This window comes from Oncorhynchus nerka, unplaced genomic scaffold, assembly GCF_034236695.1.
Source record: "Oncorhynchus nerka isolate Pitt River unplaced genomic scaffold, Oner_Uvic_2.0 unplaced_scaffold_32___fragment_2___debris, whole genome shotgun sequence".
In the NCBI taxonomy this organism is placed as follows: Eukaryota; Metazoa; Chordata; class Actinopteri; order Salmoniformes; family Salmonidae; genus Oncorhynchus; species Oncorhynchus nerka.
The window spans coordinates 56,622-75,589 of NW_027039948.1; the positions used below are offsets into that span (position 1 = coordinate 56,622).

Consider the following 18,968-nt stretch of genomic DNA (forward strand, 5'->3'; position numbering starts at 1 on the left):
GGAAAATTACAGAAAATTATGTCATGGCTTTAGAAGCTTCTGATAGGCTAATTGACATAATTTGAGTCAATTGGAGGTGTACCTGTGGATGTATTTCAAGGCCTACCTTCAAACTCAGTGCCTCTGCTTGACATCATGGGAAAATCAAAAGAAATCAGCCAATACCTCAGAAAAAAATTGTAGACCTCCACAAGTCTGGTTCATCCTTGGGAGCAATTTCCAAACGCCTGAAGGTACCACGTTCATCTGTACAAACAATAGTATGCAAGTATAAAAACCTCCTAGAGATGAACGTGCTTTGGTGCGAAAAGTGAAAATCAATTCCAGTACAACAGCAAAGGACCTTGTGAAGATGCTGGAGGAAACAGGTACAAAAGTATCTATATTCACAGTAAAACAAGTCCTTTATCGACATAACCTGAAAGGCCGCTCAGCAAGGAAGAAGCCACTGCTCCAAAACCACCATAAAAAAGCCAGACTAGGGTTTGCAACTGCACATGGGGACAAAGATCGTACTTTCTGGAGAAATGTCCTCTGGTCTGATGAAACAAAAACAGAACTGTTTGGCCATAATGACCATTGTTATGTTTGGAGGAAAAAGGGGGAGGCTTGCAAGCCGAAGAACACCATCCCAACCGTGAAGCACGGGGGTAGCAGCATCATGTTGTGGCGGTTCTTTGCTGCAGGAGGGACTGGTGCACTTCACAAAATAGATGGCATCATGAGGAAGCTTGTGGATGGCTATCTGAAACATTTGACCCAAGTTAAACAATTTAAAGGCAATGCTACCAAATACTAATTGAATGTATGTAAACTTCTGACCCACTGGGAATGTGATGAAATAAATAAAAGCTTAAATAAATCTTTCTCTCTACTATTATTCTGACATTTCACATTCTTAAAATATAGTGGTGATCCTAACTGACCTTAAACAGGGAATTTTTACTAGGATTAAATTTCAGGAATGGTGAAATACTGAGTTTAAATGTATTTGGCTAAGGTGTATGTAAATTGTGAAATCTGTTGTGAATGTATTGTAATGTTTTTAAAATTATATAACTGCCTTAATTTTGCTGGACCCCAGAAAGAGTAGCTATACCTACTGGATGGCATCTTCTGTTTGCTTTTATTTAATTGTTTCTGTTGTTAATCTTTATTGTTTTTGCTGTATTGTTTTGAAAAAGACGAACAAAATGTCCTTTTTGATATCCTACAGACAGACATCAAGCCCAAAGTACCACATGGCCCCAGAAATGACCCCAAATACATGTTTCTAGTAGTCGTTCTGCACCACAGTACCTATCCTTTCTGCTAAAACATTTTATTAGGTGGCAGGTTTTTACATTTCACTGCAGGAGTGAAATATCTATCACTGAATCAATCAATCAATCAATCAATCAATCAATCAATCAATCAATCCTACTTTACATCAGCAGTTGTCACAATGTTCATTTACACTAACCCAGCCTGTCTTTGGCTATACTCCCCACTAGAGGCCAACGTTTCCGGAACCTGGAAGTGTTTTAATAAACACTCGTCAATACGTTGGCTCTAACTAAATTATTGAACTCAAATTCCCATGAGCATTGTTTCCACTAACCACAGTTGCCATGGATGGAGAAGCAGGGCTGGTTTTAAGTGTTGCAGAACCTTCCTGTTAGCAGTTCAGCTCCCCTGGACAGATTTCCAAACCCGGGTCGCTATTGAGCAATATCCCAGATGGAGTGTAAAAACAAACACACACACATACACACACTGGCCCTGCAGGCCTCGTTTACTCACACGCACACACACAGACGCACAGACACACACACACACTAGCCTCGCAGGCCCCGCAGGCCCCAATCTGGTGAGTGTGTGTGCTTCTCGACAGGGAGCAACTAGATGGATGTCTTAAGGTGAACGCACCAATTTGTAAGTCGCTCTGGATAAGAGCGTCTGCTAAATGACTTAAATGTAAATGTAAATGTAAACTAAACAGCCTACTAGAGGGCGCAACTAAACAGTCCTACTACAGGGAGCAACAAAACAGGCCTACAGGGAACAACTAAGGCCTACAGGGAGCAACTAAACAGGCCTACTACAGGGAGCAACTAAACAGGCCTACTACAGGGAGCAACTAAACAGGCCTACTACAGGGAGCAACTAAACAGGCCTACTACAGGGAGCAACTAAACAGGCTTACTACAGGGAGCAACTAAACAGTCTACTAGAGGGAACAACTAAACAGGCCTACTACAGGGAGCAACTAAACAGTCTACTAGAGGGAACAACTAAACAGGCTACTAGAGGGAACAACTAAACAGTCTACTAGAGGGAACAACTAAACAGGCCTACTACAGGGAGCAACTAAACAGGCCTACTACAGGGAGCAACAAAACAGGCCTACTACAGGGAGCAACAAAACAGGCCTACAGGGAGCAACTAAACAGGCCTACTATAGAGAGCAACTAAACAGGCTTACAGGGAACAACTAAACAGGCCTACTACAGGGAGCAACTAAACAGGCCTACTACAGGGAGCAACTAAACAGGCCTACTACAGGGAGCAACTAAACAGGCCTACTACAGGGAGCAACTAAACAGGCCTACTATAGAGAGCAACTAAACAGGCATACTACAGGGAGCAACTAAACAGGCCTACTACAGGGAGCAACTAAACAGGCCTACTACAGGGAGCAACTAAACAGGCCTACTACAGGGAGCAACTAAACAGGCCTACTACAGGGAGCAACTAAACAGGCCTACTACAGGGAGCAACTAAACAGGCCTACTACAGGGAGCAACTAAACAGGCCTACTACAGGGAGCAACTAAACAGGCCAGGGAACAACAAATAGGGAGCAACTAAACAGGCTAAACACTAGAGGGAGCAACTAAGGCCTACAGAGGGAGCAACTAAACAGGGGCCTAAACACAGGGAGCATCTAAACAGGCCTACTAAACAGGGAGCAACTAAACAGGCCTACTACAGAGCAACTAAACAGCAACTAAACAGGCCTACTACAGGGAACAACTAAACAGGCCTACAGGGAGCATCTAAACAGGCCTACTACAGGGAGCAACAAAACAGGCCTACAGGGAACAACTAAACAGGCCTACAGGGAGCATCTAAACAGGCCTACTACAGGGAGCAACGAAACAGGCCTACAGGGAACAACTAAACAGGCCTACAGGGAGCATCTAAACAGGCCTACTAGAGGGAGCAACAAAACAGGCCTACAGGGAGCAACTAAACAGGCCTACAGGGAGCAACTAAACATGCCTACTATAGGGAGCAACTAAACAGGCCTACAGGGAGCAACTAAACATGCCTACTATAGGGAGCAACTAAACAGGACTACAGGGAACAACTAAACAGTCCTAAAGGGAGCAACTAAACAGGCTACTAGAGGGAGCAACCAAACAGGCCTACAGGAAGCAACTAAACAGGCCTGCTAGAGGGAGCAACTAAACAGGCCTACTAGAGGGAGCAACTAAACAGGCGACTAGAGGGAGCGACTAAACAGGTCTACTAGAGGGAGCAACGAAACAGGCCTACAGGGAACAACTAAACAGGCCTACAGGGAGCATCTAAACAGGCCTACTACAGGGAGCAACTAAACAGGCCTACTATAGAGAGCAACTAAACAGGCCTACTACAGGGAACAACTAAACAGGCCTACAGGGAGCATCTAAACAGGCCTACTACAGGGAGCAACGAAACAGGCCTACAGGGAACAACTAAACAGGCCTACAGGGAGCATCTAAACAGGCCTACTAGAGGGAGCAACAAAACAGGCCTACAGGGAGCAACTAAACAGGCCTACAGGGAGCAACTAAACATGCCTACTATAGGGAGCAACTAAACAGGCCTACAGGGAGCAACTAAACATGCCTACTATAGGGAGCAACTAAACAGGACTACAGGGAACAACTAAACAGTCCTAAAGGGAGCAACTAAACAGGCTACTAGAGGGAGCAACCAAACAGGCCTACAGGAAGCAACTAAACAGGCCTACAGGGAGCAACTAAACAGGCCTACAGGGAGCAACTAAACAGGTCTACTACAGGGAGCAACTAAACAGGCTTACAGGGAACAACAAAACAGGCCTACAGGGAGCAACTAAACAGGCCTTCTAGAGGGAGCAACTAAATAGGCCTGCTAGAGGGAGCAACTAAACAGGCCTACTACAGGGAGCAACTAAACAGGCCTACTAGAGGGAGCAACTAAACAGGACTACAGGGAGCAACTAAACAGGCCTGCTAGAGGGAGCAACTAAACAGGCCTACTACAGGGAGCAACTAAACAGGCCTACAGGGAGCAACTAAACAGGCCTACAGGGAACAACAAAACAGGCCTACAGGGAGCAACTAAACAGGCCTACTACAGGGAGCAACTAAACAGGCCTTCTAGAGGGAGCAACTAAACAGGCCTACAGGGAACAACTAAACAGGCCTACAGGGAGCATCTAAACAGGCCTACTAGAGGGAGCAACAAAACAGGCTTACAGGGAGCAACTAAACAGGCCTACAGGGAGCAACTAAACATGCCTACTATAGGGAGCAACTAAACAGGCCTACAGGGAGCAACTAAACATGCCTACTATAGGGAGCAACTAAACAGGACTACAGGGAACAACTAAACAGTCCTAAAGGGAGCAACTAAACAGGCTACTAGAGGGAGCAACCAAACAGGCCTACAGGAAGCAACTAAACAGGCCTACAGGGAGCAACTAAACAGGCCTACAGGGAGCAACTAAACAGGTCTACTACAGGGAGCAACTAAACAGGCTTACAGGGAACAACAAAACAGGCCTACAGGGAGCAACTAAATAGGCCTGCTAGAGGGAGCAACTAAACAGGCCTACTACAGGGAGCAACTAAACAGGCCTACTAGAGGGAGCAACTAAACAGGACTACAGGGAGCAACTAAACAGGCCTGCTAGAGGGAGCAACTAAACAGGCCTACTACAGGGAGCAACTAAACAGGCCTACAGGGAGCAACTAAACAGGCCTACAGGGAACAACAAAACAGGCCTACAGGGAGCAACTAAACAGGCCTACTACAGGGAGCAACTAAACAGGCCTTCTAGAGGGAGCAACTAAACAGGCCTACAGGGAACAACTAAACAGGCCTACAAGAGGGAGCAACTAAACAGGCCTACTAGAGGGAGCAAATAAACAGGACTACAGGGAGCAACTAAACAGGCCTACTAGAGGGAGCAACTAAACAGGCCTACAGGGAGAAACTAAACAGGTCTACCAGAGGGAGCAACTAAACAGGCGACTAGTGGGAGTAACTAAACAGGTCTACTAGAGGGAGCAACTAAACAGGTCTACTAGAGGGAGCAACTAAACAGGTCTACTAGAGGGAGCAACTAAACAGTCTACTAGAGGGAACAACTAAACAGGCGACTAGTGGGAGTAACTAAACAGGTCTACTAGAGGGAACAACTAAACAGGCGACTAGTGGGAGTAACTAAACAGGTCTACTAGAGGGAGCAACTAAACAGGTCTACTAGAGGGAACAACTAAACAGGTCTACTAGAGGGAGCAACTAAACAGGTCTACTAGAGGGAGCAACTAAACAGTCTACTAGAGGGAGTAACTTAACAGGTCTACTAGAGGGAACAACTAAACAGGCGACTAGTGGGAGTAACTAAACAGGTCTACTAGTGGGAGCAACTAAACAGGTCTACTAGAGGGAGCAACTAAACAGGTCTACCAGAGGGAGCAACTAAACAGGTCTACTAGAGGGAGCAACTAAACAGGTCTACTAGAGGGAGCAACTAAACAGGCCTACTAGAGGGAGCAACTAAACAGGTCTACCAGAGGGAGCAACTAAACAGGCCTACTAGAGGGAGTAACTTAACAGGTCTACTAGAGGGAGCAACTAAACAGGCTACTAGAGGGAACAACTAAACAGTCTACTAGAGGGAGTAACTAAACAGGCTACTAGAGGGAACAACTAAACAGTCTACTAGAGGGAGCAACTAAACAGGCTACTAGAGGGAGCAACTAAACAGGCTACTAGAGGGAACAACTAAACAGTCTACTAGAGGGAGCAACTAAACAGGCTACTAGAGGGAACAACTAAACAGTCTACTAGAGGGAGCAACTAAACAGGCTACTAGAGGGAACAACTAAACAGTCTACTAGAGGGAGCAACTAAACAGGCTACTAGAGGGAACAACTAAACAGTCTACTACAGGGAGCAACTAAACAGGTCTACTAGAGGGAGTAACTTAACAGGTCTACTAGAGGGAGCAACTAAACAGGCTACTAGAGGGAACAACTAAACAGTCTACTAGAGGGAGCAACTAAACAGGCTACTAGAGGGAACAACTAAACAGTCTACTAGAGGGAGCAACTAAACAGGTCTACTAGAGGGAGCAACTAAACAGGCTACTAGAGGGAGCAACTAAACAGTCTACTAGAGGGAGCAACTAAACAGGTCTACTAGAGGGAGCAACTAAACAGGTCTACTAGAGGGAGCAACTAAACAGGCTACTAGAGGGTAAAATGGTACCCTGGAGAGGTTAGACACATATCCTGTGAATTATGGGAAACCTCAGTCGGTCACAACTCACTATATGGCAAAGATTGATTGTTTCATAAATGTCTCTTCTGGTTTGAGCAGTGTGGGTAGACTGTCTGAATGACCGTGAGTTGGAAGCAGAGCGGCTGTAAATAATAGGGGGTAGATATTGTAGTGAAAGAGCCGGGGTGGGTAGACTGTCTGAATGACCGTGGGTTGGAAGCAGAGCGGCTGTATATAATAGGGGGTAGATATTGTAGTGAAAGAGCCGGGGTGGGTAGACTGTCTGAATGACCGTGGGTTGGAAGCAGAGCGGCTGTAAATAATAGGGGGTAGATATTGTAGTGAAAGAGCCGGGGTGGGTAGACTGTCTGAATGACCGTGGGTTGGCAGAGCGAAGTTGTAAATAATAGGGGTAGATATTGTAGTGAAAGAGCCGGGGTGGGTAGACTGTCTGAATGACTGTGGGTTGGAAGCAGAGCTGACTGTAAATAATAGGGGTAGATATTGTAGTGAAAGAGCCGGGTGGGTAGACTGTCTGAATGACCGTGGGTTGGAAGCAGAGCGGTTGTAAATAATAGGGGGTAGATATTGTAGTGAAAGAGCCGGGGTGGGTAGACTGTCTGAATGACCGTGGGTTGGAAGCAGAGCGGCTGTAAATAATAGGGGTAGATATTGTAGTGAAAGAGCGGGGTGAGTAGACTGTCTGAATGACCGTGGGTTGGAAGCAGAGCGGTTGTAAATAATAGGGGGTAGATATTGTAGTGAAAGAGCCGGGTGAGTAGACTGTCTGAATGACCGTGGGTTGGAAGCAGAGCGGCTGTAAATAATAGGGGGTAGATATTGTAGTGAAAGAGCCGGGGTGGGTAGACTGTCTGAATGACCGTGGGTTGGAAGCAGAGCGGTTGTAAATAATAGGGGGTAGATATTGTAGTGAAAGAGCCGGGGTGGGTAGACTGTCTGAATGACCGTGGGTTGGAAGCAGAGCGGCTGTAAATAATAGGGGGTAGATATTGTAGTGAAAGAGCCGGGGTGAGTAGACTGTCTGAATGACCGTGGGTTGGAAGCAGATGGCTGTAAATAATAGGGGGTAGATATTGTAGTGAAAGAGCCGGGTGAGTAGACTGTCTGAATGACCGTGGGTTGGAAGCAGAGCGGCTGTAAATAATAGGGGTAGATATTGTAGTGAAAGAGCAGGGTGAGTAGACTGTCTGAATGACCGTGGGTTGGAAGCAGAGCGGTTGTAAATAATAGGGGGTAGATATTGTAGTGAAAGAGCCGGGGTGAGTAGACTGTCTGAATGACCGTGGGTTGGAAGCAGAGCGGCTGTAAATAATAGGGGGTAGATATTGTAGTGAAAGAGCCGGGGTGGGTAGACTGTCTGAATGACCGTGGGTTGGAAGCAGAGCGGTTGTAAATAATAGGGGGTAGATATTGTAGTGAAAGAGCAGGGGTGAGTATTTGGCTGTGATTATGTGTGAACCGGCAACCCAGTACTTTCAAGATGGCGACCATAGAGATGGTGGAGCCTCTATCCACAGTCCCAGAGAGAGTCAAACAAAGCTGCCTTCTAAGATACCAACTGTACAGGCTAAGGACTGGTAATAAGAAGGAAACTGTATGCTATGCTAAAGTATGTTGACAGTTGGTGACCCCCATAGCAACCTGGCTTAGACAGTCAGATAGCTAACACAGATGACTGTAGCCATGAGGCCAGGAAGGGGAAGGGAAAGAGGCCTCACACTTGAACCCTCAGGCCTTCCTCAGGCTGGGCATTGGACATGCTGCTGAAAGGGTAAGAGATGGGAAAGGCAGACCAGACAAGAACAGATCAAACCAGACCAGACCAGACCAGACCAGATCAGACCAGACCAGATCAAACCAGACCAGACCTAGGTCTCTGATGTCTTGACATGGACCAACTTCATCTATGAATCCTTACAACAGGTGTTTGGCTAGTCTAGTGAATCCTCTAGTAAAACAAAATCTCTGACAGACCGTAACTACCACTGCCCTATCAACCACTCTACACACAACCCCCTGGCATCTCACTTGTCTCCCTGTCCCCCCTGTTCTGCGTGTGGTTGGCCCCCGGCTGTACTAATGTGAAAATTCACACTAACTCTGATCTATGGCTCTATCCCTCTTTTTTCATGGTCCCCTTTGGCTTTTTACCATGCCAGCTTTTCCCTGCGGATCATAAAATTAAATAAAACCTTCCTTTCATGTTTGTGTGAAAGCTGAGATTGCTTGAGCCTCGGCTTTACTTCAGATCTGAGAATCGCATATCAAGTCAAAGCTGGAAGTTTTTTTCTTCTCCTCTGGCCTCTTTCCCTCAAGTCTCACTGTGGTTCTATGGAAGGCTTGTGTTTCTTCTCTTCTAGAACCGGTTGGTATGAAGAGTGTGTGTGTGTGTGTGTGTGTGTGTGTGTGTGTGTGTGTGTGTGTGTGTGTGTGTGTGTGTGTGTGTGTGTGTGTGTGTGTGTGTGTGTGTATGCATGTGAGTGTGTGTGCATCCGTGCAAGCTACTGTGTGCATATGTGTGTGTGCTTGACATCCTCCATGCATACAGTGAGTGAGCAAAACATTAAGAACAACTGCTTTCCATGACATAGACTGACCAGGTCAATCCAGGTGAAAGCTATGATCCCTTATTGATGTAATCCACTTCAATTGGTTTAGATGAAGGGGAAGAGACAGGTTAAAGGAGGATTTTTAAGCCTTGAGACAATTGAGACATGGATTGTGTATGTGTGCCATTCAGATGGTAAATGGGCAAGACAAAGGATTGAAGTGCCTTGGAACTGCAACACTGCTGAGTTTTTCACACTTAACAGTTTCCCGTGTGTATCAAGAATGGTCCACAAACCAAAGGACATCCAGCCAACTTGACACAACTGTAGGAAGCATAGGAGTCAACATGGGCCAACATCAATTCAATTCAATTCAAGGGCTTTATTGGCATGGGAAACATGTGTTAACATTGCCAAAGCAAGCAACATCTCTGTGGAACACTTTAGACACCATGTAGAATCCAAGCCCAACGACAAATTGCATTAGGAAAGTGTTCTTAATGTTTTGTACACTCAGTGTACGGTATGTACATACTTTATATGCGGATTGATTCCTATTCCAACCACATGACTTTACTGATGTTAAATGTCAGCCAGTGGTCTGTGCAGTCAGTCAGGCTTCCCACCATCAGGAGATGAAACTGAACACAGACCAGTTCTTTCCCTTTCTTTACTACTGAACAAACACAGAGCTGATATGGTGGAGGATGATGACAGACTCTGCTCAGATTACTGCTCTGCCATTCATATATCCAGGAGTGTCCTCTTTGGAAATAAAGGGATCATTCTCTTTCTCATTCTCTCTCTCACCCTCTCTCTTTCTCTCCCTCTCTCTTTCTCTCCCTCTCTCTTTCTCTCTCTCCCTCTCTCTTTCTCTCCCTCTCTCTTTCTCTCTCTCCCTCTCTCTTTCTCTCCCTCTCTCTTTCTATCCCTCTCTCCCTCTCTCTTTCTCTCCCTTTCTCCCTCTATCTTTCTATTCCTCTCTCTTTCTCTCCCTCTATCTTTCTATCCCTCTCTCCCTCTCTCTTTATCTCCCTCTCTATATTTCTATCCCTCTCTCCCTCTCTCTTTTTCTCCCTCTCTCTTTCTATCCCTCTCCCCCTCTCTCTTTCTCTCCCTCTATCTTTCTATCCCTCTCTCCCTCTCTCTTTATCTCCCTCTCTCTTTCTATCCCTCTCTCCCTCTCTCCCTCTCTCTTTTTCTCCCTCTCTCTTTCTATCCCTCTCTCCCTCTCTCTTTCAATTCAATTCAAAGGGGTCAAAGCAAGTGAAAAAAACAAAACAACAAAACCAGACATTAACAGTAAACATTACACACACAAAAAATTTCAAGAGAATAACAACGTTGAAAATACCACTCATGCTGTGGGTCAAAACAATAATGTTCCTTATACTGTCTCTTCCTAGAGAATGCTCCAACTCACCCTGTCTCTTACTAGAGAATGCTCCAACTCACCCTGTCTCTTCCTAGAGAATGCTCCAACTCACCCTGTCTCTTCCTAGAGAATGCTCCAACTCACCCTGTCTCTTCCTAGAGAATGCTCCAACTCACCCTGTCTCTTACTAGAGAATGCTCCAACTCACCCTGTCTCTTCCTAGAGAATGCTCCAACTCACCCTGTCTCTTCCTAGAGAATGCTCCAACTCACCCTGTCTCTTCCTAGAGAATGCTCCAACTCACCCTGTCTCTTACTAGAGAATGTCCAACTCACCCTGTCTCTTCCTAGAGAATGCTCCAACTCACCCTGTCTCTTCCTAGAGAATGCTCCAACTCACCCTGTCTCTTCCTAGAGAATGCTCCAACTCACCCTGTCTCTTACTAGAGAATGCTCCAACTCACCCTGTCTCTTCCTAGAGAATGCTCCAACTCACCCTGTCTCTTCCTAGAGAATGCTCCAACTCACCCTGTCTCTTCCTAGAGAATGCTCCAACTCACCCTGTCTCTTACTAGAGAATGCTCCAACTCACCCTGTCTCTTCCTAGAGAATGCTCCAACTCACCCTGTCTCTTCCTAGAGAATGACCCTGTCTCTTCCTAGAGAATGCTCCAACTCACCCTGTCTCTTACTAGAGAATGCTCCAACTCACCCTGTCTCTTCCTAGAGAATGCTCCAACTCACCCTGTCTCTTCCTAGAGAATGCTCCAACTCACCCTGTCTCTTCCTAGAGAATGCTCCATGCTCCAACTCACCCTGTCTCTTCCTAGAGAATGCTCCATGCTCCAACTCACCCTGTCTCTTCCTAGAGAATGCTCCATGCTCCAACTCACCCTGTCTCTTCCTAGAGAATGCTCCATGCTCCAACTCACCCTGTCTCTTCCTAGAGAATGCTCCATGCTCCAACTCACCCTGTCTCTTCCTAGAGAATGCTTCATGCTCCAACTCATCCTGTCTCTTACTAGAGAATGCTTCATTTATTTATTTTATTTCACCTTTATTTAACCAGGTAGGCTAGTTGAGAACAAGTTCTCATTTACAACTGCAACCTGGCCAAGATAAACCAAAGCAGTGCGACACAAACAACAAAACAGAGTTATACATGGAAAAAACAAACATACAGTCAGTAATACAGTAGAACAAGTCTATATACAGTGTGTGCAAATGAGGTAGGATAAGGGAGGTATAAGGCAATAAATAGGCCGTAGTGGCGAAATAATACAATTTAGCAATTAAACACTGGAGTGATAGATGTGCAGAAGATGAATGTGCAAGAAGAGATACTGGGGTGCAAAGGAGCAAAATAAATAAATAACAGTATAGGGATGAGGTAGTTGGATGGGCTGTTTACAGATGGGCTATGTACAGGTGCAGTCATCTGCTAGCTGCTTTGACACCTGGTGCTTTACGTTAGTGAGGGCGATATGAGTCTCCAGCTTAATTGATTTCTGCAGTTCGTTCCAGTCATTGGCAGCAGAGAACTGGAAGGAAAGACGACCAAAGGAGGAATTGGCTTTGGGGGTGACCAGTGAAATATACCTGCTGGAAGGAGCACGTGCTGCGGGTGGGTGATGCTATGGTGACCAGTGAGCTGAGATAAGGCGAGACTTTACCTAGCAAAGACTTATAGATGACCTGGAGACAGTGGGTTTGGCGACGAATATGAAGCGAGGGCCAGCCAACGAGAGCATACAGGTTGCAGTGGTGGGTAGTATATGGGGCTTTGGTGACAAAACGGATGGCACTGTGATAGACTGCATCCAATTTGCTGAGCAGAGTGTTGGAGGCTATTTTTTAAATTACATCGCCGAAGTCAAGGATCGGTCGGATAGTCAGTTTTACGAGGCTATGTTTGGCAGCATGAGTGAAGGATGCTTTGTTGCGAAATAGGAATCCGATTCTAGATTTAATTTTGAATTGGAGATGCTTAATGTGAGTCTGGAAGGAGAGTTTACAGTCTAACCAGACACCTAGGTATTTGTAGTTGTCCACGTATTCTAAGTCAGAGCCGTCCAGAGTAGTGATGATGGACGGGCGAGCAGGTGCGGGCAGTGATCGGTTGAAGAGCATGCATTTAGTTTTATTTGCATTTAAGAGCCGTTGGAGGCCACGGAAGGAGAGTTGTATGGCATTGAAGCTCATCTGGAGGTTAGTTAACATAGTGTCCAAAGAGGGGCCAGAAGTATACAGAATGGTGTCGTCTGCGTAGAGGTGGATCAGATAATCACCAGCAGCAAGAGCAACATCATTGATGTATATAGAGAAGAGAGTCGGCCCGAGAATTGAAACCTGTGGCACCCCCATAGAGACTGCCAGAGGTCTGTACAACAGGCCCTCCGATTTGACACACTTAACTCTATCTGAGAAGTAATTGGTGAACCAGGCGAGGCAGTCATTTGAGAAACCAAGGCTGTCGAGTCTGCCAATAAGAATGTGGTGATTGACAGAGTCGAAAGCCTTGGCCAGGTCGATGAATACGGCTGCACAATAATGTCTCTTATCGATGGCGGTTATGATGTCGTTTAGAACCTTGAGAGTGGCTGAGGTGCACCCATGACCCGCTCTGAAACCAGATTGCATAGCGGAGAAGGTACGGTGGGATTCGAAATGGTCGGTAATCTGTTTGTTAACTTGGCTTTCGAATACCTTAGAAAGACAGCTAGCTTTAAGCGCCAGCTGTCAGAGCAGCTCACAGATCACTGCACCTGTACATAGCCCATCTGTAAACAGGCCATCTATCTACCTACCTCATCCCCATACTGTATTTATTTATTTATCTTGCTCCTTTGCACACCAGTATCTCTACTTGTTCATTCATCTTCTGCACATCTACCATTCCAGTGTTTAATTGATATATTGTAATTGCTTCGCCACCATGGCCTATTTATTGCCTTAACTCCCTTATCCTACCTCATTTGCACTCACTGTATATAGACTTTTTGTTTTCTTTTGTTCTACTGTATTATTGACTATGTTTTGATTATTCCATGTGTAACTCTGTGTTGTTGTATGTGTCGAATTGCTATGCTTTATCTTGACAAGGTCGGAGTTGCAAATGAGAACTTGTTCTCAACTAGCCTACCTGGTTAAATAAAGGTTAAATATTTTAAATCCCTCATCCCCTTCTCATCCCTTCTCTCCTGTTGTCTCTCAGTGCTGATTCCGTCCCTCCCTGGGGCCGTTTTGAGCACTTTCTAACCTAATCACAGGCCACACCAGGAGGGGGTCAGTAAAAGGGAAACTGAAAGGCGAGCTGTTGTGTGTGTGTGTGTGTGTGTGTGTGTGTGTGTGTGTGTGTGTGTGTGTGTGTGTGTGTGTGTGTGTGTGTGTGTTTGTATCAGGAGTGGGGGTTGGTTGTAGCTGATACAGCTCAGGGTAGTTGGAGATTTTGTTGTTTGGCTAAGATTTGAGATACAGTGCTAGAACAGGGTGTGTGTAATTGTCTCCTAAAGGTGTCAGAATGATTCATTTCGGCTGAACGAGTGTGCTCCCATACTGCCTTAAAAGACCTTCACTTGAAAAATGAGAAAAAAGCAGCAATAGTACTGTTTGTCCATTTTGAGACGCCGTAGCCAGTATACACTTCATCAACGACGATGGGGCGGAGACTTCGGCTGTTGACTTCGACTTGCCTCGAGAAAAAATGTAGTGTGTCCGAACAGCCAAAGTCCAAAACGAACAAAAAATGTACAAAACGTCATTATAATACACTGTATGAACGAACTGACAGAACTGACGCCTTACGGGGGTCATGACTAAACCCGCCAGAGTATACCTCACGTTGCAAGATAACAAAGCACTACCTGTCCTGTTCCCCTCCCTTCTTCCCAAAGACAAGACACCCAACATCAGATAGAGGCCACTTGTGTGTAAATGAGTATTTGTTGTGGTTCATTGAACAACACGTTACAATGTGGTCCAACTACGACCCCACCCCCAACACATTACCAACCCCCGACACACCACCAACCCCCAACAATAAGGTGTACCAGTCCTTAATCTTTCTTCTATTTTTTCAAAGCAGGGGCTAACATTTCAAAAACAACTGCAATGAAACCTGAGCTTCCAGATAGTTATCAGGGTTCCTTATAAAAGTGGAACGAACTTAGAGTCAGGTCAGTCGTTCTTAATGCCATGGTAACCATGGCAACCATGGCATCACCCAAATACACGTGTACGTACCATAGCTTTCCTAGAATACGGAGAATCAACCCAGATTGAAGCAAGATAATAAACCTCTGTGTCTCAAATGCCAAACTATTCCCAACGTAGTGCACTACTTTTAACCAGGGCCCTATTGAACCCTATTCCCTACGTAGTGCACTACTTTTGACCAGGCCCTATTAAGGTGCCATTTGGAAACCATGCAGACAAAGAGAATCACCCAGATTGAAGCCAGATTATACTCCAGGTTAGGTTCTGTAACATTACTGTGTGACTCAGAAGTGATGACTCCATCACATTTGAAGCGTGGGTTTTCCATTTCCTTTCCCCTCAATTTATACAAATCTATCTATCTCTGTTCCCCCTATCATTGAACTTATTTTCTCTTCTTTTCAGGGGCCTTAACGACAATACCAGCCACATAGTGTGTGTGACGGGGCCCGGAGGTATTTTGTTTTTGCGCAGGCAGGCAGATCTCCAGTTGGTCGTCTCAACAGACAGACAGACACTCAACGGGAAAGAGGTCTTGCTAAACCTCAATCCTAGTTCAATAAAGGTTCAATAAGACACTCACCACAGTGAAGACCTTGCCTTCCTGGGCTGTGGGGATGAGCACCATCTGAGGCTGGAGATTAGAGTGAAGGTAGAAGCCCTGGGCCACCACCGTGCTGCCTCCACTATTAGGGACACAGAGATAGTAGCCATGAATAATGATACAATGGGATCAATATGGGGTAAAACGGCTGTTGGTTATTAGACACTAGCTGCCTGTAAGAGCAATGCATAAAGATGCATTATGATTTTAACGGGGAAACCGGCTGTCCTGGCCATAAACATTATCCACCACTAGCGCCCCATGTCATCACCTCCCTCATGCTACTTCCAGTCATAAAGCCTAGTGCTAATGTGTCCCTCTTCGCCCACTTATCCTCTGTGAATATCTTTCTCACTTTCTCTTCTCCTTTATACACTCCACACACTGCTTCCTGTTATTTCTGCCTGTGACTTTTCTGTTTTCATAAACTCCCCCCTGCTCTCCATCATTCCTTCTCTGACACCTGTATCCTATACAGTATGGAACCTCTTCCTATGGATAATAACGGTTAATCTCTTTCCCTGCCTTCCTCATGTGGTGTGGAAGTTAGAATTCATCACCATTTACAGACTAACTAACTGACTGACTGACTGGCTGACGGACTGGCTGACTGACTCATATAAAGTACCGGATTTAGGATCGTTTGGGCTGGATGGAGGGGATGAGAGGGTTAAGGTTAGTATTGGGGTAGTATTGGATAGGGGAACAGACCTGATAAAGGATTGTGTGGGCTGGATGGAGGGGATGAGAGGGTTACGGTTAGTATTGGGGTAGTATTGGATAGGGGAACAGACCTGATAAAGGATTGTGTGGGCTGGATGGAGGGGATGAGAGGGTTAAGGTTAGTATTGGGGTAGTATTGGATAGGGGAACAGACCTGATAAAGGATTGTGTGGGCTGGATGGAGGGGATGAGAGGGTTAAGGTTAGTATTGGGGTAGTATTGGATAGGGGAACAGACCTGATAAAGGATTGTGTGGGCTGGATAGAGGGGATGAGAGGGTTAAGGTTAGTATTGGGGTAGTATTGGATAGGGGAACAGACCTGATAAAGGATTGTGTGGGCTGGATGGAGGGGATGAGAGGGTTAAGGTTAGTATTGAGGTAGTATTGGATAGGGGAACAGACCTGATAAAGGATCTTGTGGGCTGGATGGAGGAGATGAGAGGGTCTTCGTTGTAGGTGAAGAGTACAGGAGCCTCCCGGACAACAGAGTCCACCCTCATATACACCGCCTGGCGGGATGGGGCTGACTGGGGAGGGGTCCTGCACATCAGCATAGTACCTGATACTCTGGAGAAAGAGACAGAATACACATCAACACAATTCATCACATATAGATAATGCCCACATCAGCTCTAGACTCGACGCTAATGTCAACCTCAAAACCCAAACCTATTAAACCCAGTGCACAGTATATTGTACATACACACACAAGCATTTTTACTCGAAGCAAAAACATTAGGGCCTCACCTCAGGATTTCACAGGTGGCGTTTCCCACAGTGACCTGTCTGGTGTTTCCGCTGTCTAAGAAAGAGCCTCTGATGGTGAGCATGGTTCCTCCTAACTTAGGGCCAAACACAGGGAAGATCTCTTTGATCACTGGGTTCTAGAGGGAGAGAGGAAGGGAGATGCATTACTTCAAACCCAACAACCACAACAACAACCATAACTACAACCACAACCACCACAACAACAACCACAACAACAACCACAACCACAACTACAGTTTGTTTGCAAATCAGTCAGTTAATAACCTTTTACTGCAGTGGGCTGAATCAGGGTCACACACAGTGATACTTGGTAGTCTTAAATAAATCTACCTTGAAACAAAAATACACACCTCACACACATGGTTATGGGCTTAAAAAAAGAAGACCACTGTACCATGTCAGATATAGATTTGAAATGTATTCAATTTTGAGTTTGTGTCCCAATATGACACTTTATATACAATAGGACTATTTCAGCCACACCCGTTGCTGACAGGTGTATAACATCGAGCACACAGCCATGCAATCTCCATAGACAAACATTGGCAGTAGAATGGCCTTACTCAAGGGTTCAGTGATTTTCAATGTGGCTCCGTCTGCCCGGTCAACTGTAAGTGCTGTTATTGTGAAGTGGAAACAAGTGGCAACAACAGCTCAGCCGCGACGTGGTAGGCCACTCAAGCTCACAGAACGGGACAGCTGAGTGCTGAATCGTGTAGTGTGTAAAAATCGTCTGTCCTCGGTTGCAACACTTACTACCAAGTTCCAAACTGCCTCTGGAAGCAATGTCAGCACAATAACTGTTTGTCGGGAGCTTTATGAAATGGGTTTCCATGGCCGAGCCGCCGCACACAAGCCTAAGATCACCACGCACAATTAGGGCTGGGCAATATGGGCAAAATATCATATAACGGTATTTTATGTTTTTGAATAATAAAAGTACGTGACCCTAGAGTGGCTACACATACATTCCAAGTGATTTCAATGGGTCTTTCTCCAAACTGGCTGTTTTATACTGTTCAATTCAACTTCAACCCAAAATAATTTCTATATTCCTGCACTCATTGGAGATAATTTCCACACTGCCACGTAGAGCTGCACGATATGGGAAAAGAATCTAGGCCTTATTTTTAATCAAATGTTGAAATTGCGATTTGACTTGCGATTTAGAGCAAAACACTTGGGTGAACTGTTGGAATCATGGAAATATAATGGTTATTCTAATTCTATAGTTTGAATTTAATAGTGGGCACTTCGAATACAGTATTGTTTGACATGACAACAAATGAAAATGTCAGGGAGAAGTTATTGTGACAGGGTAGGAACCAAAGTGTTGATAGGTGACTATTAGTTGATTACACTATTAGTTTATGTTTATTACATCTGCAAACATTCTATTTTGTATTTAGTTCCAGTGAATCTTTGGCTTCATTTAATGTTATCTCTTAGCTACTTAATGTAGCTAACATTCTTGTGTATTCCTCATTCATTTAAAAGCTACTGTGGCACAAACAACATGCTGATTTAGGTCTACACCATCACTGGTATTATCAGACTGTAGCTAATTATGTTTGCTCGTGACTCAGTACATTTATTAGCTAGCTAGTGATTAGCATTAGCTATTAGCAATTAGCATTACTTAGTCAATTAGCAATTAGTCTTTACTGAAGACTCATCTCTTCAGTGGGTCATATGATTGAGTGTAGTCTGGCCCAGGAGTGGGAAGGTGAACGGAAAGGCTCTGGAGCAACGAACCGCCCTTGCTGTCTCTGCCTGGCCGGTTCCCCTCTTTCCGTTCTAGCCCTGTTACGGGGGCTGAGTCACTGGCTTACTGGGGCTCTCTCATGCCGTCCCTGGGGGGGGGTGCGTCACCTGGGTGGGTTGATTCACTGTTGTGGTCAGCCTGTCTGGGTTGGCGCCCCCCTTGGGTTGTGCCGTGGCGGAGATCTTTGTGGGCTATACTCGGCCTTGTCTCAGGATGGTAAGTTGGTGGTTGAAGATATCCCTCTAGTGGTGTGGGGGCTGTGCTTTGGCAAAGTGGGTGGGGTTATATCCTTCCTGGTTGGCCCTGTCCGGGGGTGTCCTCGGATGGGGCCACAGTGTCTCCTGACCCCTCCTGTCTCAGCCTCCAGTATTTATGCTGCAGTAGTTTATGTGTCGGGGGGCTAGGGTCAGTTTGTTATATCTGGAGTA

The 18,968-nt window shown here is 45.5% G+C and overlaps 1 protein-coding gene across 1 annotated transcript in view; it reads right to left on the reverse strand.

The window, feature by feature from the left end:
• Positions 1-11,882: 11,882 nt before the first annotated feature.
• LOC135568804 (hepatocyte growth factor receptor-like) overlaps positions 11,883-18,968 on the reverse strand; it is a 47,975-nt gene continuing 40,889 nt past the window's right edge. Inside the window, exons 8-11 of the mRNA XM_065015573.1 lie at positions 16,755-16,891; positions 16,410-16,574; positions 15,263-15,365; positions 11,883-12,005 (exon numbers count right to left, since the gene is read on the reverse strand). Coding sequence (XP_064871645.1) covers positions 11,883-12,005; positions 15,263-15,365; positions 16,410-16,574; positions 16,755-16,891 — 528 coding nt within the window. The remainder of the gene's footprint in view (positions 12,006-15,262; positions 15,366-16,409; positions 16,575-16,754; positions 16,892-18,968) is intronic.